Source organism: Danio aesculapii, chromosome 20 (assembly GCF_903798145.1).
Source record: "Danio aesculapii chromosome 20, fDanAes4.1, whole genome shotgun sequence".
Classification (NCBI taxonomy): domain Eukaryota; kingdom Metazoa; phylum Chordata; class Actinopteri; order Cypriniformes; family Danionidae; genus Danio; species Danio aesculapii.
In genome coordinates, this window is record NC_079454.1 from 43,574,822 (window position 1) to 43,600,804 (window position 25,983).

The 25,983-nt window shown below is 36.8% G+C and overlaps 1 protein-coding gene across 2 annotated transcripts in view; it reads left to right on the forward strand.

Moving 5' to 3' along the window:
* The window catches only part of efr3bb (EFR3 homolog Bb (S. cerevisiae)), a 78,017-nt gene that overhangs the window by 6,949 nt on the left and 45,085 nt on the right, over nt 1-25,983 (forward strand). Inside the window, exons 1-2 of one of the 2 annotated variants that reach the window (XM_056445499.1) lie at nt 4,734-4,985; nt 24,361-24,437. In XM_056445499.1, coding sequence (XP_056301474.1) covers nt 4,979-4,985; nt 24,361-24,437 — 84 coding nt within the window. In that variant the 5' untranslated portion in view covers nt 4,734-4,978. Of the gene's footprint in view, nt 1-4,733; nt 4,986-24,360; nt 24,438-25,983 lie in introns of those variants that run through there. The other variant, XM_056445498.1, reaches the window with a different exon arrangement.

The window sequence follows — 25,983 nt, forward strand, 5'->3', positions numbered from 1 at the left end:
CCGCGGGTCAATTGTGTTCTGAACTGTGGGTTGTGATCCGTACGAATTGCGGATCAACTGTGAACTGTTACACCCCTAATGAATATTGTCAGCTGAATAATAGCAACTGAATTTTTATATTGTTGCAAATGTCTGATTTGCTTTAAAAAATTTATCCTATTAGATCCTTTCCCCAACACTGTTATGACATGTTTAATGGTCATCATAATCTTTAATTCTTGAAAGTTTTTAATTAAAAAAAACCTATGAACATGCGATTCACTCAATCTAAGTTTACCCAACTATGATGCCCTACCGCTACTGAGAAACCCGGAAAAGTGAAAAGGGTCTTTTGATTTGTCTATTCATGTGTAAAGTTATTTATATTAATGCAGCATATGTAGTGCATTGTTCAACATATTATTTTATTTAGTATGTGGTTCAACAGCCATTTATTTATTTATTTATTTTTTACACCGTTTCATACTTCAAATATTACTTGAATTATTTCTTGGCTCAAACTCTACTCAAACTTTTAAAAGGCAAGGCATGTTTATTTATATAGCACATTACATACACAGGGGCAATTCAAAATGCTTTACATAAACAGGGATAATAGAGACAAGTATAAATAAAATAGAAACAAATAATATAAGAACAGATGAAAACAGCGTAAAGACACCGGTGTATCATTTTCTCATTTTACACTGGGACTTCCCCATTCTGGTGATCAACCACCCCTACCACCCCCCCCCACCCCCCCCCCCCCCCCATGTGGACTTTTTTTGGTACCTATTAATGTATTCATTTATTGGACGTCTCCAACAGATTCGATTTTTCACCTAAAATCGAAAAAGTTAAGCTTTACAGCTCTAATTACGTGCCCCCCAATTACAACTTCTTTCTGAAGTAAATCGCACTGCCCCTGATTTCTACCCGCTCCTGGGAGTAGATCGCTTTAGCTAGCCAAACATAATAAAAGGTCTTGATCTCAGCCAGACGCCAGGGACTTTAACCCCCCCTGGTGGTAAAAGATTATAATATTGACTGTATTTGTGTTCGTTAGCCCTCTCCCTTCATTTAACATTTTAAGTCAAAATATTTTCTTAACTATGCTTAAACAACAAAAATTTTGATTATTTAGCTATTTTTATCATTTTATTAGTTGTCATTTTAACAGTGAATTGTAATAACGTCTTCATGTGTGTCAGATGATTGTGATTAGTATTTTATATCTAATAGTATTAGGATTTCAGTCTAATGCAATGTAGAGTTATGCCACTGTCAGCAGGATTTTTAGCATATGTGAAAGCCCACATTATCTGTGCTATTCGTGTATAGTGTGTTTTCCCGGCACACGCATCACATGTGAGAGGAGAGAGTGTAGGAGGAGGATTGCGTGAGGAAAGGCATGCATTTTGAGAGAGAGAAAGTCTGTGTTTGGAATAGCATGCTGCTAACATACAGTTCTAAAGCCCTATTCTTATGGTAATGTTAGGAGGACATAAGGTCATTTCACCATTTACTGGTGGTAGTCTGTGATTTTAAGGTGTAGTATGTAGGACTTCTGGGTGGCACAGTGGCTCAGTGGTTAGCACTGTCTCCTCACAGCAAGAAGGTTGCTAGTTCAAGTTCCGGCTATTGGCGTTTCTGTGTGGAGTTTGCATGTTCTCTTGAATTTTCTCTGGGTGTTCCGGTTTCTGCCACAGTTCAAAGACATGTGCTATAGGTGAATTAGATCAACTAAATTAGCCGTAGCGCATGAGCCGTGTGTGTTTGAATGAGTGCATGAGTGTTTCCCAATACTGGGTTGCGCTGGAAGATCATGCGCTGTGTAAAACATATTCCAGAATAGTTGTATTGTATAGTTTTTTGCGCTGTGCCGACCCCTGATAAATAATGGACTAAGCCGAAGGAATGATTTTTACATCCAGCCCCTTTGACATAATGCACATGTGGGTTGCCAGATTGACTACATCAGTAGTTTTCAGGTATGCTTGAGGATTGAGCCTTACACTGTAAGCTTATAATATTGGATTTGTTTGCAAAATAAAAACAACCTCAAGTGGATTTTTATAACTTTGAATCTGTCTCATTTAGGTAGCTTCTACCGTCTTCCAGAGGTCGCATTTTTGTCTGTGCCTGCATACTTTGAGACAGCCTTGACTGATATGAAATAAACTGTGTTTTCCTCCAAGGTCAAAATATTATTGTGTAAACTGGCAGTGGGCAGAGTTACACAGACTAAAACAAAGACATTTAATTCAGCGTAATATAAATTGGCTTTTAAATAGAGCCTCAATGCTTTCCATTTAACAATAGACCACCATACACACTTTTATCAGACTCCTGAGTAAGTAGCCCTCAGAGGAGCGCTCTCGGTGGACAATGGACATGGATATAACACCATCTCCAAAATAATTGAAACATTTTCAAATAGATTGCATTCTTATGAATAAATCTTATAATTGCAATCTGAACAACTACATTCTACAGGTGAATGGGCTGGAATTGAAACAGTACTAATACTAGTAAAATATTGCACATTTTCAGCCAATCTAATTTGAGAACTAAAAAGAACTGTTGTATAAATATATTGATTCAGTGATATGTAGGGCTGGGCGATTTGGTCTAAAATCAAAATCTCGATTGATTTGAACATTTTAACTTGATTGCAATTAATGAACGATTATTTTATTTATTATATATTTTTGCCTATAATAATATTTCTTATATATTTATTATATTTTTTTCACTGACAAGCTCTGTACAGTAAAACTGCAATTTTTTTGGTACAAGCTGCTGTTTTTGCTTAGTTGTCTCAGTGTTTACGTTGTCTATGCTCGACATGTCGGCAGAATAACGTAACGCAATGATATGGAGTCACATGACTCCACACACGGTAGGGAAAGTAATCGAAAAAATCAACCTGGAAAAATTAAACAATTATAGGTTCTGAATGTCGTTTTCGATTACTTTTTGATTAATCGCCAAGCTCTAATGATATGTTAAATTCTTGATTCTGATTGGCTGAATGCAAAGGTAGGTTGTAAAAATTTACATTTACTTGAGTAAAATTGTTGGGTAACGTGTACTTTTGAGTACATTTAAAGATGTGTACATTTACTCTTACTCAAGTAAATTATTAGAGAAAAAGTATTACTCTTTGCTTCATTTGGTGGCGTTCCTCCGTTAACCTGTTGCGAGAGGTTGCTATAGAGATTCGTCTCCCGCTTTTGGTTACAGCGCACACTTTTGTTGGCAGAATAACGTAATGCAATGGTATGGAGTCACATGACTCCACACACGGTAGGGAAAGTAAACGAAAAAATCAACCTGGAAAAATTAAACAATTATAGGTTCTGAATGTCAATTTTGATCACTTTTTGATTAATTCCCAAGCTCTAAGGATATGTTAAATTCTTCATTCTGATTGGCTGAAAGGTATGCAGAGGTGGGTAGTAACGAATTACATTTACTTCATTACATTTGCTTGAGTAAAATTGTTGGGTACCTAGTACTTTTGAGTGTACTTCATTGACTGATTAGAAATTTGCATTAACGAGCAGTTGGACTAATCAGCATATGAAAACATTAATCATTTCTTTATTTTCTATTTTTTCTTTTCTTTTATTATTGTTATTATATTATAATTTGGGGGGGGGGGGGTTAATAGGGTATATTCAGAAGTATGCTAATAGGACTTTTAATTTGTCAGTAACCTGGATTAAGCGTTTCTGGTGAACTGTATGCCATTGCAAAATTGGCGCGTTTAAGGTCTGTTTTCTTTAAAAATCAGCGATCTCCACTGGCTGAGTGATATCCGATATAAAGTCGGTCTCAGATTGTACAAGAAGCTCTGCAGTAAATTACATTTTTCTCTGCCATGACTTTATAATATGAGCATTTATTTTACTCCAGTATATTCAATGGAGTTTCTGTGCTAGCCTGTTGATTCTAATGGGCGCATGCGAGTAAACGACTTTTCGTCTCGTTTTAAGCTTGAGCAACTAAATGAATGTCAAAGTCTATTTAACTGATTGTATTTTAATTACATTGCAACATTGATGCTGTAAAAGGAACCGTATAAAATGGAAAAAAAGTCACATTAACCCTTCACCGGAAGTTTATCAGTATGGGAAGAAACACTAGCATATACCCTATTTCACCTTTAATGGACAGGACAGTGGAGATTACAGACAGGAAAGTTAGGGGAGCAGAGGGGGGGAAGTATCGGCAAAAGACCTCAAGCTGGGAATCGATCTTGGGTCGCTGTCAGCAGCTATGTGTCAATGCACTGACGATTACTTCTATATTTTCTTAAAAAAAAAATTTAAATGTTATTTGTAAACATTTACAATTATACGTTTTTCTGTCAGACATAGTAGAGTTAGTAAAAAGGTTTCATATGTTAAAAATTAATGAAATACACTGCATATCCTGAGAAATGTTGTGAATCTGGGAGGAACTTCTGCCGAGAATAAATGAGCACATCCCACTTTCTCTCTTTGCCTCTCTCTCTCTCTCTCTCTCTCTCTCTCTCTCTCTCTCTCTCTCTCTCTCTCTCTCTCTCTCTCTCTCTCTCTCTCTCTCTCTCTCTCTCTCTCTCTCTCTCGCTCTGGTGCTCTTTCTGTCTCTCTCTCTCTCTCTTGCTCTCGCTCTCTCTCTCTCTCTCTCTCTCTCATGCTCCTCCCTCTTTGAGTGTTGATTGGCGAGCAGAAGGTGGACACTCGTGCGTTCAAAATGAGCCTTATTCTTTTGAGACCTGGACGCGCAGACTGGCGCAATAACCAAGGTCATCCCAGCAGGATCATAGCTTCTCCATCGCTGCCCATTAACATGTGCGATTTGCTCCCTTTTTGTATCGCATCACTTTTAGCCTTCAGAACAGCGAACCGCATGTGTGTGTGAGCTTGTAGAGTGTCTCTAAAAATCTCTCATCTGAGACCCTGCAGGAGAGGACTGAGAAGAGAGAGCAGCTTTACTGACATCCAGAGCAATGTATGGTAAGCACTTTAAGCTTGTGTGTGTGTGTGTGTGTGGTTTGTGGAGGTTTGTGCGTAATAAAAGGAAACCGGAATCTTCCCTGACTGCATTCCTTGAGCACTCATGCATGACTTCTCTTTCCAGCACTCAAGAACTCACAATAAACGCTAATGTGTGTGTGTGTGGTGGATCTGCTAATCAGACGCTGTGATGAGATTGATTTTTGGTAGGTTCGTTTTATTGGTCTGAATGGTGATGATGGGCTTCTTAAGAAGGGCAAAGTTTTGTAAGTGCGTGTACATTTACGGGAGCTGATCTGTGCTGTCTTTTGTACTACGGTACATTGTGTACGTTTGATGACCCTTAAGTGCGGTAACTGAGTTGTGGTGTTAACAGATCAGGTTACCAATGGATGTTTATCATTATAAAGATGTCAGGACACATTTGACCTCTTAATCAGGTCACTGTAGAGCTGATCAGTGCTATTATAGATAACACTTTTGCTGTCAAGAAGTTCTTTAAGCTTTGTTTTTCAACTCTTACAACGCTTCTTTAGTTTCAGTTTAGGAGCTTTTTCAGAAATGGCATTTCTCATTCCAGGGCACTGTTTAAACTCTAATGAAATTCCATGAGCATTTTTTGTTATGTTTATTGGAATTTAAACAACATATGTATAGATATCAGATGACTTTTTTGCAAATTTTTCTGTGTATATTGTTTTTCTCACCTTATTGTTTGACTGGCTAATTAGGATAGCTATTAGTTTCACATGTGGTGTGGTGAAAATTATAAAACTTTATAAAACAATTTGCATTACTTGTTTGACCTAAAGAAGACTGTGTAGGTCGAAACGTTGTTTTAATCTTACACTGTAAAAAATAAATCCGTAAAATTAATGGTAAAAAACAGTTGCCAGTTTTTCCACCATAAAAAAAACGGTACAAACCATAAAAGTAATTTTTACAGTAAAGTACTGTGTTTCATAAATTTATAGATATAATATGTCTGTATGTTGAATTACCAACATCTACACATCTTTTGTTACACAGATAGACACGTTAGCACAGCCATATACAGGTCACAGGTGGTGATGAGGGTTACGTAATGAACCAATAGTCATCACAAACAATTTTTCCCACAAGCAGAAAAGTGTATCAGTATATAGAAGGTGCTCAGTGTCAGTAACACGCATAAAATTAAAGCCTTGAAATAAACATTTTTTTATCAACATTAGATGTAACACAAATCTCTAATGGGGAAACAACTAAAAATATCCATAGTAATGTCAATAAAAAGTGATGTGCCATGCAGGGAATCTGGGAAAGTCAATTCACGGTTATTCGCTGTATGTATTAAGGAAACGTACCGTTAACCAGGCTATGGATTTTTACTGTTGCGTTTTTATAGTTTTTTACTGTTGAAATCACAGCTATTTTTTGCATACAGTGGTTCCTCACCATAATGCAGTTCATCTTTCGCAGTTTCACAGATTTTTTTTTTTTGTGCAATTTGACATGCTTTTTTCCACAGTGCAGTTTGTTCTGTGTCCTAATTAGCGCATTGTGTTCTGCGTCCTGATTGGCTGTAGACCATTGTCAATCAATCTCTTGAGTGCCGTGTCTCCTGTACATCACAGAATGCGTTTGCTTGCCAAATTTGCATAAGTCTTTGATCGCTAGCAGTGTGGCTCTGAAGTGCTGTACTGTATATTTGCAAGTTTTCTCCCCAGCAAACCCCATAATGTCGACGAAACATTCTGCACCGTCAATTGCACTCATGGTAGCACCGAAAAGGTTGAGGAGGATGCAAACTATTGCACAAAAAGTTGGATTTCTGGACATTCTAAAGGAAGGTTGAAGTTTAGAGTGATTAAACAGAGAGAGAAAAGTGTGAAAATGTTAATGCTAACACCAGTGTTCCTGCACCTGGTACGTGTATTGGCAGCTTATTATGGAAATCAGGGAAAACAATTCCAAAATAAGCTGAGTGCATTGTCTCATCTAATGCCACAACAGAACGAAAAACCTGATGACCACTAAAAAGCTTATCGCTGAAACTGAGAGCGGAATCTCTGCAGTGGAAAATGCTGCTGCCCCAGTCGAGGGTAAATTACAGATGCTAGAGGTGAATTCTGGAGTTAACACAACATTGGGATGATGAAGGAAGAAGGAAGAACATACGTATTGTTGGGCTTCCTGAGAACTTCCTGAGATTGTTGAAGGGGATCGCCCTCAGGTTTTTTTAATCCAGGTTACCGAGCTCCCTGGGGATTCAAACATAATCTAACCATATGAAGATCCAAAGGACCCATTGCATTCCAAGCAGAGCTGTCAAGACAGCATCTCCGTATCTCAGAGCTGTTATTGTGAGACATTAATTGTATTTTTACTTTAATTAGAATTGCAAATCATGATAGTAATATTTGAAATGTAGCATTTTAAAAATAGAAATAGTTAAGAATATTATAAATATGAAACTAAACCTACCTAAATTGAAGCAATTTTTGTTTATAGCTTGTTTTAATGCATATAATGTAGATTTTGTATAAAATAAGTTGTTTTTATGCTTACTTGAAGTTGTTTTGCGAAAAAAAGGGTTGATACAAATTATAGGAGATGGAAACGCAATTAGCAAATCAATTCTGATGTAGCAAACATTACAGCCAAATCATTTAGCCCACGTGCAATTTAGCAAGACTACACTTAATGCACATTTGCGAATTTTATTTAGTTTGTTTCCGAACTTTAAAAAAAATTTGCTTAACTTTAGGATTAAAACCCAATTATTGGCTTGCCAGATTTGTTCAAAGCATGCTCTGTTTCCCTCCTCATTGTGCTCTTATAATTTTCGGGGTTGTTCAGAAATATTTTGGTAGTGAAATAGAGCTAAATCGGTAGTACCTTGTCTAAATTTAGTTTTAAACTTTGCCCTAAGCACCATTATTTTATGATTTTTATTTGACAGGCTGCAAAGAAACAACAGCAGCTAGTTGCAAACATAGATGCATAAAAAACACCCTGTCTCTGAACTCTTTTAATAGTAATTTTCTATATTTGGTCATGTATTTTAAAAGTACAAATCAGAAACCTCAATAAAACAATATTCAAAACAAATATATTTTAAATATTATTTTTCACTAGTTCTTTACTCTATGCAATGACAGGAATATTGATCAGATGGAAATATTGATTTTTCTCTTTAATCATTTGCTGTCATTACAACATTGATTTGCAGCAGATGGCTTCAGGTAGAGGTGTTCGTTTGTGTGTGTTTTAGAGACGTCTGCTAAGGCGGCCCTTCTCCCCTCTCATGTAAAAATAGAAGATTGTGACTCTAGCTGTATGTTATATAACATGACTGAAGGGCAGCGCAGCGTCTCCTAATGCTGACCCACTGAGCTCTTCACATCGCTGATTGTGTATGTTTTTATACGAGTTTGTTGCAGTTGAAGATTTATAATAGTCAGATCTGACTACAAATGTTTTAGTGAAATTGATATATAGAGACGGTTCAAACGTTTCCAGTGACAGAAGTATTGTACATTCACACAAAACAGCATACTTCCTGTTTGCTAAATTTGCATTTGGTGTGAGTTTGCAGCCAGTGTCGTGTCACTTTATGCTTAGCTATTGATGAATAAAAAAGGTCAATAAATACACTGTAAAAAATGTTGCTTCCATAATTTTTTTTGTTGAATCAAATGAACTTTTCTAGTCATCTGAACTTGCTCAATCAAACTGACTAAACCTATTAAGTTAAACCTAAAAAAATGCCAAGATGTCTTCACTGCAGTCGATAGTAAGATGACGTACTGAAAAAGTTCCACTGTGTAGTGGACCTAGGAACGCCCACTAAAGGCGCACTCACATTCGGTACAGTTGCCTTGAACCGTGCCAAAGCGTGATTGTCCCCCCTCCCCTCTCCCCCTCGGCCTGCACTCACATTGCATTTTTACCTACCGGACCTGCGCATGCTTACATCATCGATGATGCGACTGTTAAGTTCAATAGGAAGAGAAGCGCTCTCGATCAGCACAATGGAGATTGCTTTAGTTATATTGTTTTGTATTATTTTTAGTCGTTTGGGATGCAGTGTCAGGCAGTCAAACACTTTGCCGAACAGATCCACCACTTTTGACGCTCATAAACTATCATGAAAGTCCTTATGCTGCAGGTATGAGGAGATTTGCTGAAGGTGTAGCTGACGTGTAGCGAGGGGTTTGCGTCTTTAATAAACTACGACAGTTTGTGTTCATTGAAAAGTAAGAATGATTAATAAATATATATGGAACAGTTCCCTAAAAGTGATGTCTTATCTTCAGTTTCGGGCTCAGGTGTGCTTTGCACTCACACTACAAGCGTACCGTGCCAAAGCCTAAGTAAACCGCGCTCTGGCACACCTCTTCCAACCGGGCCAGGGCTGGCCGACTGAACCGCTCCTGAGCCCGATTCAGAGCACTCACACTTCTTAAACGAATCGGGAAACATGCCTGTGCACGGTTCGGATAGCATAGTGTGAATGCGGCCAAAGGTAATGGTCATACTACTGTGACGGTTGGGTTTAGCTTTGAGGGAGGTGTAGACTAGGCATGGGACGATAACTGGTTTTAAGGTTTACCACGTTTTGAAAAGTCAAGGTTTTAAAACCACCAAAGTTTTCTGTTACACGGTCCCTAAGGTTTTTCTCAACTATTTTATTTAGTTTTTTAGGGCAACAGTATCTCCAGCAGAAAAGGAACCTCTACATCAAAAACTACTGGTCCAAAATATTTGAAATGTTTCTTAAAATAAAATATATTGTGTTCAATGGGAAAAAAGTTCTTATTTTTTAGCCAGACATTTAAAAAGAACTTAATTTAGTGCTGTAATCATAATACGGTGATACTGTGAAACCGGGGTATTTTTATACAAGGTTATCATATCATCAGAATCTTATATCAACCCAGTGAAGACCTAGTGTAGACAATCGTCCACTATGTAATGGACCTGGTCCAGTACGTCATCAAGCTGCAGGCTGCAGTCCGGACTGTCTCAAAAATGCAGTTGAAACCTGATTAACTTATTAAATTAAGTTTAAGTAACCTAAAAATATTTGTTGTCATGACTTTTTTACTGTGTATATATTCATTGACACAATACTTTTCAGTTTATTTACATAAATACTAATTATATCTAAATATTTTAAACATATTTATATTATTAATAATACTATGAATTATTAAAAAATTAATATAAAGCCATTTTTACAGTACTTTTCTCTCTAGTAGGGTTGTCATGATACTGGAATTCGGTACTAATCGATACTGTAATTTTAAAAACGTCCATTTCCCGCTAACATTTGAGCTTGATGGAATTGACTTTGATTGGCCACAGTCACTGATACAGGGAAATTGGTGCATTTTAAAGCCGTGATACATCAGTGGAACGCTGGTATGTCTGCTTCTAGACATACCAGCTGATCGACGTGACTTTGATACTCTCCATTGTCCCTGTATTTGTATTTACACTCAGTAAACAGCGGTGAGTTTGGTGAGCTGATGACCTTCATAGTCAATTACAGCCATTTCTGTTGAGCACGTGAACACGATGACAAATCAGAGGTGTTTAAGAATGTGCTCAAAAGCACTCAAATGTTTTAAAATTTCAGTATCGATTGATACCGAATTCTAGTATTGTGATACCTACTTTCCAGTTGATCGATACAAAGTTAAAGTGCTAACGATTTCAAGTTGAAAATTTTTTTTTTTTTATAGCTAAAGACATATAGTGTACAGTTTTTTTTTCTCATTCTGTTTGCAATTTTTAAGTAGAACGGACTTTACTACTTAGAATCTCAACATTTTTTAACATTTTGTAAAGTGCACATAATTGTTGGCTGTTGTCGAGCATTTGGAAAGCATCCCTATAATCTAGCAAACATGTTCTTGCACTGTAATCAAGGAACTGTCCTTTCATAATTAAGGCTCTGTTTCCGCTGGAAATGGTGTGCTGGTTGTGAATTTATGCAGATGCCTGAGGAAGCAGGAGGCTTTGGATTCAGCCTTGAGGCCCTGGAAAAAAAAAGCCTTGTGAGCAGCAGTTCTAGTTACCGATAACTGTGTGAGGGAAAGAGAATGTTTAATCATTTTTGTTCTCGTCATGCTTGTGATATCTTGAGGTGAGGCCTTAAAATGGGGTGAACAACACTGTAACAATGCAAACTTTCTGATGTTAGCTTACAGCGCATGTCTTCTCGCTGTATATCGCTCTCGCAGATATTTGCAGGTAACTTAGGCCATGTCCACATGTGCATTGGTATTTTGAGAAATGGAGTTTTTTTCCCACTTTCCTTTTTAAAAAAATCCAACGCTACCTCACGGCAATTCGTAACTTTTTGATTTAGTTTGTATTTGTATGAATTTGTACAATCTCATTCGTACAATTTAGTAGGATTTTCTCATCCCCCAATGACGGTTGGGTTTAGGGACAGTGGTTGGGTGCCACGCCTCCTTTTTAAAATCAAATGTTTTTATACAGATGAACTCATTGTCAAATTTGGACAAAGTAGCCACTTAATTGACAACTTAAAATAGTTACGCAGGGAGTCACGTCCACACTAGAAAATCCAACGCAATCTCACTCAGTTCGTAACTTTTTGATTTATTAGCTAATTTGTATGAATTTGTACAATCTCATTCATACAATTGATTGCAATTTGCTTATCCCCCAATGACGGCTGGGTTTAGGGGCAAGGTTGGGTGCCACACCTCCTTTTTGAAATCAAAGGTTTTCATACAACTGAACTCATTGTCAAATTTGTACGAATTAGCCACTTAATTGACAAAACATAAAATAGTTACACAGTGAGACATGTCCACACTAGAAAATCCAACGAAACCTCACCGCAATTTGTAACATTTAGATTTAGTGGCTAATTTGTATGAATTTGTACGATCTCGTTTGTACAATTTAGTACGAATTGCTCATGACCCAATGACCGTTGGGTTTAGGGGTGGGGTTTGGGTTTTAAAATTGTACGTTTCCATACAGCTGAACTCATGGTCAAATTTGTACCAATTAGCCACTTAATTGACAAAACATAAAATGGTTGCGTGTCTTCATGAGATCAGGTTGGAAAATCCCATATCACAGTGTAAGACTAAATGCATTTAATGATTGTGAATCTGTGCATGAGTTTTATTTGCTTTCTCTAATTGAAAGGAATGGTGCATGTATGCTTATGCTGGAAGCACTGCGGTATAAAAGCAGATTTGTTTTCTGCTGCATCCATCCGCTGATGGAGGAAACAGTTGGAGATGCTTCCTGCTGTTTGAGTGACCATCATTAGACCGTCTCCTTCCTTCCCTCTCTAATCTCATTCCTTCTGTCTGTTTTTAATAGGCATCATTTTTCTCTCCCTCTCTGTGTGGTTTGTTGAGAATGTGTTTGGATGCATTGATTTCCCCCACAGTTTTGCCCCTGTGACACAGTTTGTTTGGCCTGTTGACACCACAGATTAATCGATGGTGACAGTTCTGTCAACATCACACATTCTGGCACAAGATGAGGACACAGAGAGTTCAGACTTTCCCATCTGTGGCCAAACTCTTGTTATATTTCGGCCTTGCCTGTTGTCTGGTACTCCATCAACGAATGACTGCTTGATAAATGTGCCATTTTGTTCTGTCAGTGTAGCGTTCTGCTGTGCAGTATGTGAAACACATCATTTGTCAGTGTGGGAAAAAAAAAAACCTTGCCAGACAGCAGGTGAAATAGAAACTATATGGAGCCAGGAAACTCCCACATAGGGAACACCAGCAACTCCATGAAGTGATGATGAACACTAATGTTGAGTTCACACCGTGTGATTTGCAGTTGTTTTCACACTGCATGACTATCCTTGGGTACACTGAAAAAAAAGCTTTTCTTACTTGAAGTTTTTGTCTTGTTTCCAATACAGATATGTCAAAATTCTTGAATCAAAAGGCATAAAGCTTGTTGTCTTGTTTTCAGAAATACATCAAAATTAAATGAAACTAGAATTGTTTTGCATTCCCATTGGAAGATTATTTAGCTGTTTTAAGGAAAGTCTCATTTTATTTTGACTTCTTATTTCTAAAAACAATACACCAGGTGTCCTTCTCTAAAAGGTGCATACGTTTTTTGTATTTATAAAGATATATTCCATATCGCAGCCTCTTGCTGTTAGATAATCGCAATGTTTTAAAATGCGGTTCGATTTCGATTAATTGCACAGCCCTACCGCCAGCTATTGCGACAAAAGTTTTATGCAGCGGATGCCCTTCCAGCCGCAATCCAGTACTGGAAAACACCCATACACACTCACATTCACACACACTCATACGTTAAGGCCAATTTAGCTCATCCAATTCACCTATCTCACCTATCTATTTAGACTGTGGGGGAAACAACTGGCCTAGCCGGGGCTCGAACCAGTAACCTTCCTGCTCTGAGGCAACAATTCTAACAACTGAGCCACCAATATTTTATTTCAACTTATTTTTATTCTATATTTGTTTTGTTTTTAATGTCTACTTTTCATTCAACTTGTAAATAACGTATCTAATTATATGTACAGTTTTTTATACATGTTTATAAGGCCTCGAGCGTAGATGATTATTGCGTACTTGTGGTATAAGTTGTTGTTGAATTTGTTTCATAAATTTTTGTATCAAATTTAGATGAATCATGATTTATTTGTACGCATATTCAATTTATGCAAACTCATGGTTACTGAATGAGACCCATATAGGGCCAGACAGAATCTACAGACTTTTTTTGCTATTTCTGCACAGAATTTTGTTTTAAAAATTTGCATATTTATTAGGGGTGTGGCGATATCTTGTGTCACGAGATTAAATCGTGATGAGATTTCTTGTTGAGGTGAAAATTTGTCTTGTGAGTTGCGATGTTAGCTTGATGGAGCATGAGGGTGAAACTAGCACTGAATATTGGAGGCAGAATTTAATTTGAATTTGAGTGCTTTCCACACACCTGGCAAACTAGACTGGCCTCGTTGTTGCACGTTACTCACATAGGTCACTCAGTTGCTTAGGCGGGTTTGTTTCACCTGAGTTCAACAGCTGCCGCGACACAAATTTACCGTAGACATTACCATATGATGGAATATCGCTCTAGATATGCTGGAAGTCATAATCGTTGTAAACAAATGGAATTAAGACACGTGGAGTATTCCTTTTTTAGCCACATTATTGAAGTGCAGTACAGACTTGTAAACTCCGCAGTCAAACTATATTACCATTGTTTTGGAATTTTAACCACATTTTGTGACGGGATATTCCATACACACGCGGCTGTTTGACACTATTCGTTGCACTTACCGAGTCAGTAAAGGACTACAGGTCACACACACACACACACACACAAACACAAACACATATCTCTGAGTTCATGCACACATACACACAAACACACAGTAAACTCATGCAGACTCGCACACTCCACCATCATCACCAAACACGTGTTGTGCTGTCCGGGAAAAGCGAGAGTAGAGTCAGTAGAGTTTGTAGCTAAATATTTTGCAGTGTTTACATGTCTTATACTGCATAGACTTCATTAAAATGTAAGTAAAATAACATTCAGTTGATTTTCAAAAAGCACCTAAATTGTTTTGCTTTATTTTTTTTTATTAATTAATTAATTTGTTTATTTTTCTTTCAGTTATTATATGAAGATCATTTTCCATTCATATATTAGCTAAATATTTGGTGACACTTTATTTTGATAGTCCATTTGAGTATTAGTAGACTGTCTGCGTAATATCTGTTGATACTCCTACTTCAACATTTAACTGACTATAATGTCAACTTATAGATGAATTACCATTTTTTAAACATTTAGGATGCGCGCGCAGCAAGGTTGCAGAAAAAAAAACGGTGCAGTACAGAGTTTGTTGTTGTATTAGAGATTAGTTATATTTATTATATATATTATTTACATAATGCTTTCAGCGTATTATAACAGCTTGTCACCCAGTGATAAGCACAGTTATTCGTTAGACAAAATTAACGTTAAAGTGAGCGGCGTTCATCTGACTGGTCCATTTGCGATAGCACCATCCCAATGGATAAGACGAAATGGCCAAGCATCCAGCCCAAAATATACAATCTCATTGAAACTCCAAGTGATTTTACAAGAGAGAAGTTAAAGGCCTACCTTGGATGCCAACAATTTTGTTCTGTGTGGTCATGTGCAAGAAATAATGTTCCATGATTACCAGATTCAAAACTTTGTAGTGCTAAGAACCGAGGTTCTGCCTAGCCAAAGACAAGGAAGACAGAGCTATACAAGGCCTGGGTAATTAATCAACAAGCAGAACAACTGCATTCTGACAGCGAACTGCACCTGTACGGCAGGGTATGTGAACTTACATGTTTACATTTCATTCTAAGCATTCAGTGTCCGCAGTTTAATTCACCATATTTAACTTTTGGTGTGAATGTTTAAAATGTTTAACATATTTAACATTTTAACTTTTAATAAATGATTTTTGCTGAAATCATTGCTGCAATCAAAAATGAGTAATGTGTATGATTCAGCATAGCGTCAACTCACCTGATATGAAATGAGTCGAGCATTTTTAATCAGGTCCTCACTCCATTCAGCTCCCTTTTAGCCAAAGACGCCTGCGGTTGGCATTAAAACCATTCTGGTGTACGGTAAAAGTTAAGTTTTCTATTTTTCGAATTTGGCATCCTACCGCACAACACGACAAGTTTGCTAATGCAGCCAGTCTTTTTTTGCAACCTGGAACCTGTGTGACAACATGTGTGACGTAGGTTGGTAATTCCTCTATACTGACCCTAACCCCAACCTAACAGTCTACTTAAAATCTAATGAGAATTAGTTTGCATGTAGATGCAATGTTACTTAAATTCAAAAAACGGACCATCAAAATAAAGTGTGACCAAATGTTTTGCAGTGTTTACATGTCCTTTACTGCATAGAATTTATTAAAATGGAAGTGAAATTACAATCATTGCAAGTTGATTTAAAAAAAAAAAAAAAAGCAGCTACATTTTTTAGAATTTTGTGATTTATTTATTTTTTCTTTAGTTGAAAAAAAAAAACAGTTTTTTGTTCATGTATTTTATCGTTGGAAATTTTTTAAAAATTGTTTAAAAATCTTGTCTAGTCTTGTTCTCCTAAACCCAATCTCGTGTCTCGTCTTGTGGAGTAACGTCAGCATCAACACTTCTTATTAACTTTGAATGGGTGACACCAAGCATTGCCAAACTGAATTGTAGATCCGTCGGCGTTGCTTTAGCGGTGTTGCTCGCTGCAGAAGTTGGGGATTTCTCAACTTCAAGCACCACTGGAAGCATCAGCCAGTCAAATTACTTTATGCAAATACCCCAGCTCAGTCAGTAGCTGATTGCGGTCTAAATTCATTGGCTGACGCTGCTATGACGATCACGTCAGCCCCAACTTCAGACACGCCCTTGGTCAAGCTTAAGCCCCGTGTGAATCTATGTTGAAAAATCTACTTTTCAAGCTGTTTGGACAGACAAATGTGTATGTATAGTGTATAGGTCGTCATATTGGGGTGATATAAATACACTCAGTTCTTTTTAAAAAATTTAACAACATAAAAATGGTGGACCAATTGGAGCGGTTTTCAGACCGACCTCAACTTGACGTAGGAGTGCGGCCAACCTGCCCACCGAATTGATTGTCAGTTGTGTATTAACATGTCTCTATAGTAACGCGTATAATCAAATCAACAAGACAGGATGTGCGCAAAGCAACCGGGAATAAAAGGTGTGTTCAGTTCGCTAGGATCATCAATCATCATCAAATGTGATCAAGAGTGAGTTTTACCAGTTTAAAATGTTCTAAATTGGAGCATGTGTGTAATGAATTACAGCGATTCACTTCAGCTTTACTTCATCAGCACAGCCTCGTGTCAGAACAATTATAAAGACGCTTCAATCCCAGTTTGTGGACGTTAAATCAGGTTTATTTTGTACATTAACATAACAGATATTCATACAGCTGTGGAGATTAACCTGCATCCTGTCACATTGCGTGCAAACAGAGTGCAAAGCTAAACGCGTCTGTGTGTGGGTGTGTGTGTGCGTGCGTGGGTGCATGCGTGTGTGTGTGTCTGCTGCGCTGTGTATGTGTGTGTATCTGTGTGCATGTGAACTTTGTAACAACATTGTGTGTGACTCATTATTGCAACTTAACACAACAAATGCATCAAATACTCATTGGTATAGTTCTCACTGTAGTATTTCTTACAAACGCTCCGTGAGATCTTCTTCCTTTATGTCTGTCTGTTGTCTGAATCAGTCGAGGGAGGAGATTAAGGCACGCAGAAAGGCACGTAGAAACTGTGGGCGGGGAGGACTAGCCTTAAAGGCGCTGTACAACAAAACCGCTTCCTGGTACAAAAGTGTATAAAATAGAATCTTATAAAAGGTATAATAAAAAAATCTGATGGGTGTTTTGAGCTGAAACTTTACAGACACTTTCTGGAGGCACAAAAGACTCATATTAAATCTGAAAAAGGGGTAACATAGGTGCCCTTTAATGTTTGCAATGCAAATCCAATTAGATCCACTTTTTTTGGTAAACAAAACAAGTCTCTCATATAATCTATATCTACTAATAGACAGAAAATATGACTACAAACTATTGTAAATAAATCATATGAACATTTTCATATTAGTCCATAATATTACTGAAATGAATTTAAAAAGTTCTGTTAATTTCATTTGGCCATACTCATGAGGTTTGTCATGGTGAGGAAAAAGTTTATCAGCTGCATCTGAGTATATAAATCATGTGAATTGCTTTCATTTGACGTCAAAGGATCTGTGACTTCATGTGCACTTATTTTCTTATGGAGAGGGTGCTGAAGGTGTTTTGCTTATGGCATTGATCTGGTCATGTGGCAGATCACTACGATCTAGTTTCAGTGAAAACAGAGAAGCCTCAGCCTTGACTAGCGAAGCGTGTGTCCAATGGCCATTACAAGAAATAAGGTTAAAGTTGGTGTGTTTCGTTGGCTTTAATGGTGTGACAGATAACACTACATCTGCTAGGCCAATCCAGCTTCAGCTTATCAGTAGACGATGAATAATTAAATGTGTAAGAATGAAGTTTTCTGCATTAAAGACTCTCTTGCATCTTATCTGCTAGATGGAGATTTAATGAGTGGGAGAGAGTCACAGGAGTGAAACACAGCTGTTTGTGAGGGGGAGGCAGAGCTGGCTGTCAGTGCGGTGCCATCTCTGTCTGTTCATGTGGGCACAGAGTCACGGCGCAGTGCAGCAGCAGCTCAGCATTTAACACATTATCAGAAAACCCACAAAGCCTTAAGAGTGAGTTAAGCTAATAGTGCAAATTCTGTCTTTATTGTCTCTAGGCCTGTGATGATGTCAATTTTGTGTTTGTTTTCCAATATATTGCACCAAAATGTATTGCAATAAATGACGTTATTGTCTTTTTAATAGGGCAGCACAATATATCGTTTAAGCATCGATATCGCAATGTGTGAGTCTGCAATAGTCACATCACAGGATCTCAAGTGAATTTAAACAATTTGCAATTATATCGAATTACGACAAAGTTTATATCAATATCAATAGCTATATTTCTATCCAAAAATGCGAATTGACTTTATGTGCAAAACTGGATTAGCGCATAAAAGACGTGCGAATAAAGCAGCGTTTCCATCCAACGAGTCAAAGCGAGCAAAATAGTCACTTTCTGATTACCTGGCGCCAAATATCAAGTTAAAAATGGAATTTGCTGTGGTAGGTGAAGCTACGTGAATCTTTTCTTCATTTAATAAGTGACTTGCGCCTCAGTAGGCAATCCTGACACGAAATGAACACACTGTGGCATTTGAAGGTGTGAGACGCGGAGCACAGACACTCTTGATTCTGGAGGTGATCAATAACATAATAACACTAATACTGAAACTGTTATGGCATTTTAGAATGACCGAAACAGCATTTCAGATGTTTTACAATGTGCTCAGCCTGCTGGTTTATCCATTTGCACATATTTTATCATCCCACGATCTCTTAATAAAATCACATGATCTTTATTTAATGCGCATACTGGAATTTGTTCGGTAAAAGTGTTTCCATCGTAGTTTATGCGCATCTTTTCTTATCGAATAAAAAGTTGATCCTACTCAGTTATGCGCATGTTTTTTATGCGTATTTTCAAAATTTATGCCCATGTTGGCGTTTCCATCAACCAATTTTAAAAAAAAAAAGTATATGCACAAATTCAATATGCGCTTAAATATGTGGATGGAAACGTAGCTAATAATAAGCTCTGGACTTTTTTTTACTCTATATTGATCTAAGCGGAATCAATGGGAATCTAAAAGTGTGTTGATGTTAGAGATGTATCGAATTTTCAGCCACCGAAAATTTATTGGCTGAAAATATGTTATGCTATTTAAGAGAACCTCTAATTTTTATGGCTTCAGTCATTGTTGTGGTACTCTCTTTAAATCTGGAAGTATTAACAACTTATATTGAAATATATAGTAGTCAACGTTTGTAGTGGATCAAAAAAGTTTTAAAAACTGTCCTAGTACAAGAATGGGTCTTATTCAATAGTTTTTGGAAATGTTTGATCAATTTCAAATGTTGATTACTGTATATCATTATCATTTAATATGGAAAATAATGATCAAGATTGCATTTTACTATTGAATTTCTGTATCACAATACCCCCCCCCCCCCCCCCCCCCCCCCCCCCCCCCCAATTAGTCTACTGGTGAAATGATATTCATATTGCAATCTAAATCACAGAAAAACAAAATATTGCAATGTTCGATATTGTGCCGCTATACATTTTAAGATTTAAGCCTCTGATTGTATAATATCAGAATGACTATATAATACAGGGTTTCCACACTTAAAAGTACTTAAATTTCAGACATATGGATTCAAGGCCTGAAAAGTATTTGAAAGCAAGCACAGGTCCTTGAAAGAGCTTAAATTAAATTTGAAATTAAATTTGTTTATGAGTTTATTTCAACAATTGTACGCAATTGTCAAAAATAATGAAAAAAGCGAGATATTCTTAAATTTAATTGAATAATGACACTTTCACTTGAGTTGTATCCAAAAGAACAGCTTAAATATTTTGTTTCCTTTGGTGTTTCACAGAAGAAATAACGTCAGCTTGTAACATTCATAATTGCCTTTGACATAAAAAGGCATATTATTGATTGCAATAATAGATGAGTATTGCAGTAATTTGATTGAACAGCTAATTTCAGTAAATAATGACTACTTCTCTTTCGTCCTATGAGCAATTCCTGCATTATGGATGAGACATTTGCAGTAAACATTCTGAACATAGGTACATTCTAACATTATGTTGAAACATCTGTTTATATTTTCCAAAATGACCAACCACAGAGTTATGGGATTAGAAAAATATCAATCTGTGACCATGTTTTTGATTTTTAAATAAGGAAAATAAACATGCGTTAAGGATGTGGCTAAAAAAGTTAGCAAGTTTACAGTATGCAACATTTTTTTGTAGAAATTCTGTGAATTAAACTACACAACCAAAAAGAAACTATGCTAATCAAAAGCCTAAGAGTTGGCTCTCTGTAGAATTAAAAAGGACCGATTTTATTTAATTTATATTTTTGCATTTATGAGGAAGAAGCTTCGTTATGAATGTGATGCCTCTCGATTATGGATGTGACTGATGTGGAATTGCCACTTGTGTGACTTTGGTAAATCAAATATAATTGTTTGGAAATATTGGCAGAAACATTTTTGAGTATTTTTAAAGTACTGTTTAATACTTGCTTGCACAAAAAAGTTTAGCTATTTTGGTGAAAATGTGCTTGGTTTGATTTATTTATTTTCGAACAAAATATCATACATAAAATATCAATAACAAAAATACATTTCAACATGGTCGAAAATGGAGTGGGATGAAGCACAAGCTTATTATTTTCCCACCCCATTACACATGCATCATTCGCCTATTTCTTAAACTTATTTCTTCTTTTACTTATCTCTTCTTTTTACATGACATATTTGACCCTTTTGGCATCTTTGACAAATTATATGTTTGATTACATTTGTACCTTTACATTTTGTAACATAAACCCAGAGAAAAAAACAAAACAAAACCTAGTACTGCAAATAGCTATTAATAAAAATGTCATCATACCTTTATCTCTTAATACTTTTTCAATCACCTTCATCATTATATTCCTTTAATAATATATATTTATACAACTTTTTAAATTGATTATTATCCTGACATTGTTTGAGAGTCAGATCTAGACTGTTTTACACCACAGACAGACACACACAAACTTTTTAAAGTTGTTCTTGTTTTCAACCTCCTAAAATTTAGTTCTTTTTTCATGGGACGGTTGATATTTGCATGAAATTGCTCCAGAAGAACAGCCCAAACATTCTGGGTTACAAGGAAGGAAGGAGGTCTTGTGTGTTAGAAATAATGTGAAACTTGCTTTAAATGGGTTCCACATAAACGGGGACGTTGAAGGCAGTAGATAAGTTGAGCCAGGAAGTAAAGCTTCTCTTTGAAGTCAAAATGGAGCAGAAGCTAAAAATAGAGAAGCCTTGCCTCTCTAACATTCATTTTAGCGTAACCGATCAGAAAAAGCATTCGCAGATCTGAAGATTTTCTTTCCCCTCAGTGACGTCGTTCAGAGATTAAGGCCTTTCAGCTCTCAACTTGAGCCAGATCTGCATGAAATCTGTTTTATTGCGTGTGCGAGTGTGTGTGTGTGTGTGTGCGTGTGTGTGTGTGTGTCTGCTGCGCTGTGTGTGTTTGTGATTTAAAAAAGCGATTTTATCATACCATCTACCGATGTGGAGAAAAACACTTCAAGTAAGTTATGCTTGCCTCCAGAACATTTTCTTTGCCATCATGCAGTTCAGTGGGACACGTGTGACTCATCACTGCTGAGATGCATTGGCCAATCGGATTGCAGATTTACCACTGCACATTGGCAACCAATGATTTCTATGTTGCTCTATCCTCAAGGCTGTCTGGGTTTGACAAGATGCAGCTTGTGCCATTTTTGACCTTCACTATGGAGTGTCCTCAAGCCCACACGCCGCTATGTGAACATTGTCCTCAATAATTGAAGTTGCGCTAATGGCTTGACGTTCGCTTTTATTCCCATGTTGACTCACACTAATGATCCAAGGTTATGCTCTCCATTTCTAGAAACGTGGATGTTATAAGAAAATACTAATTAGAATATTGACTCATGTTATGCTCAGTCAGTAATGATAGATATTAAAAAGGGCTCACAAGAAATATTACATGTTTATATTATGGTAGTAGGCAGGTTGAATACTGTCATGAGAACGCTTTTTTACCACGTATACATACAAGTTAACATAAAACTTAAACTGACTGCCAACATTCAACATTTAGAAGTATTTAATTCATGCCTTGTTCACACTAGCAGCAACTTTGTAGCTGCCTGTCACTCTGGGTGGTGACCTGCTGCAAACGCTGGTCTGTGTAGGTCTACAGCATGAATATAACTGGCCTCTGAGCAAGCTGGGAGAGGATCACGTGAGCTCCACTAGTGCTCCTATTGACTCTTGCTCAAGAAAGTCGCTCTTCATTTGCGTAAAGTTGCAGGATTCTCAACTTTGTTGCATTGCTAGACACCTGGTGACCAATGGTCGCTGTCATTCGTGTAGACTGAAGTCGCCGGAAGTCGCTCACTTTCCGTTGAACGGTCGCTTGACGTTTTGTCGCAACGAGTCGCTGGTAGTGTGAATGAGGCTTTATAGTGTCTGTCTGTAACAATGCGTCATGGTTTAAGGAGTAAACAAACTAAATGGATTGAAAGAAAGGAAGAAAGAGAGTGAGAGGAAAAGGAAAGAGAAGGAAGTACAAAATAAATACATACGTGGACAAAACTGTTCGTAGTCTGGAATTTTGTCCAGGCAAGTTTTATTAGTTTGCCTCCTTTAATGTTTGGTTAAGCCACAATTAGAAAATAATATCTGATTTTCATTCATCTAATTCAGTAATTTTTGATCATTAATTTTTTCAGTTTCAAGTTATTTTGATGACCACTAATTTTTCTTTCTTCACACATAGACAAACAGTTGAAGTCAGAATTATTAGCCCCCCTTTGAATTTTTTACTTTAAATATTTCCCAAATAATGTTTAACAGAGCAAGAAAATTTTCACAGTATGTCTGATAATATTTTTTCTTCAGGAGAAAGTCTTATTTGTTGTATTTTGGCTAGAATAAAAGCAGTTTTTAATTTTTTTAAAACCATTTTAATGTCAATATTATTAGCCCCTTTAAGCTATATATTTTTTCGATAGTCTACATTACAAACCATCATTATACAATAACTTGCCTAATTACCCTAGCCTGCCTTGTTAACCTAATTAACCTAGTTAAGCCTTTAAATGTCACTTTAAGCTGTATAGAAGTGTCTTGAAAAATATCTAGTCAAATATTATTTACTGTCATCATGGCAAAGACAAAATAAATCGGTTACTAGAAATGAGTTAAAACTACTATGTATGTATGTATGTATGTATGCATGTATGTATGTATGTATGGATGTATGTATGTATGTATCTTTGTATGTGTATATGTGTGTGTGTATATAAATATATATATATTAGGGCTGCACAATATATTGTTTCAGCATCGATATCGCAATGTGTGTGTCCACAATAGTCACATCGCAGGATTTGCAAAATTGAGTTATGATGATTATTGATCAGCACCACAGCTGAGAATACATGAGATTTGTGGAGTCATACCAATACATAACCATAACAGAGTGAAATTTTAAGATTTGCATGTGTTTTAAAGGCATTTCAAGAGCCTTCAGGCACAAAAACGTACGATATTTGTAACTTTAATGAGGAAATATTTTACTGAATTATTAATACAGTGAAGAAGACTATAAAGTGTTATTTCATATTTTACTTTTAATTATTCAATTTGTGTACCTGAATACTATTTGACTCTCCAGAAAACGGTAAATTTTCGCTGATTTGACTTATTGTAATAATTTTTGCTTGCAATTTGTTTATTTTTTTGTACATGATTCAAACCCTTACAAAATTACCACAATCAATCTAAATGAATGATTTCTTTCCAAATAGAGCTATTCAAACCATGTGGTGAAATTTTAATCATATTGCAATATCTATTACAGAAAAATAAAATATTGCAATGTCAATTTTTACAACATATATATATTAAATACACACATTTTTTTTTTTAAATCAACCAGACCCAATATTCACGTTACCATTTGTGGACGGAAATCTAACGTCATCCTAAAACCAATGGCACTTTGGTTCTAGAAAATAGTTCACAACCACATTTAGTTTTTTCTTTTTTCTCTGCAGGGGTGTGTGGTTGTTGTGGAGCGCTGAGGCCTCGCTACAAGAGACTGGTGGATAACATCTTTCCTGAAGACCCGGAGGTGAGAACATTCCCTCTCTCTCTTTATCTCAACTCCATTCTTTTACAGCATCACACAGAGTCTATTTGCAGTCAAACAGCCCTCGTTTCTCCTCTCTAACCGCTTATTTACATTTGCATTCATGCTCTTGGCAGATGCTTGATTTCCGAGACCACTTAAAAGAAAGTGCATTTAGTGTGTAACAGGCAATTACCTAAGCAGGTGTCTGAGGAGTTGAGCCAGAAACCCATCGACTCCCAGTCTTTGCTGAGACTGAGTTTAACACCATTTTATGTTATTTTCTCAAAAAGCGGCCAGTGGAAAAGCTGAGATATCTGAAATGTCTCCATTAGCTCTCGTTGGTCAGCATTTGAGCTGCGGTAGCTCAGTTCATTAGTCATGTTCAGTGCAGTTTAAAGCCAGCAGGGGTTTGCATTGCAATAATGATCCTTCACATTACAGATTTCTATCAAAATCATCCAGAAATCTTGCAGATGCCAGACTTTTGACCAATAATGTACTTCTGCAGTTTAGCAAACATTTTTATTTAGCAAATAGGGCTGGGCGATATGTCAAAAATCTCATTATCATGCCATCGATTTGGTTCAATTCAATATCTCGGTCCATCACGGTGCATTGACGATGCTTTCCATACACAATTTTGTATTTTACTTCACAGCACAAGAATTTGTGTATTAAAATGTATCATTTATAAATATATACTCACCGGCCACTTTATTAGGTACACCTTCCTTGTACCGGGTTGGACCCCCTTTTGCCTTCAGAACTGCTTTAATCCTCCGTGGCATAGATTCAACAAGGCACTTGAAATATTCCTCAGAGATTCTAGTCTATATTAACATGATGGCATCATGCAGTTGCTGCAGATTTGTCGGCTGCACATCCATGATGCGAATCTCCCGTTCCACCACATCCCAAAGGTGCTGTATTGGATTGAGATCTGATGACTGTGGAGACCATTTGAGTACAGTGAACTCATTGTCATGTTCAAGAAACCAGTCTGAGATGATTCGTGCTTTATGACATGACGCGTTATCCTGCTGGAAGTAGCCATCATAAAGGGATGGACGTGATCAACAACAATACTTAGGTAGGCTGTCGCATTGACACAATGCTCAATTGGTACTTATTGGTCCAAAGTGTGCCAAGAAATTATCCCCCACGCCATTACACCACCACCACCAGCCTGAAATGTTGATAAAGGCAGGATGCTTTCATGTTGATGCCAAATTCTGACCCTACCAACCGAATGTCACAGCAGAAATCGAGACAAGCAAGTTTGTTCCTCACCACTGTTGCCACTGGCTTGCTTGGTTTTGGGACTTGTGGAGCTGCGCATTGATAGATTTTCTCTTCAGCATTTGGACTTTCAGCAGTGAAAATTAAACCACACTGAAATGAACTAAACTGAACTTCAACTCTGAAATCTGGACTGACACAGTTTTAATTTACAAGAACTTCTATGTTAAGCTGCTTTGACACAATCTACATTGTAAAAGCTCTATAGAAATAAACATGAATTGAATATTTTATTCTTATGAATATT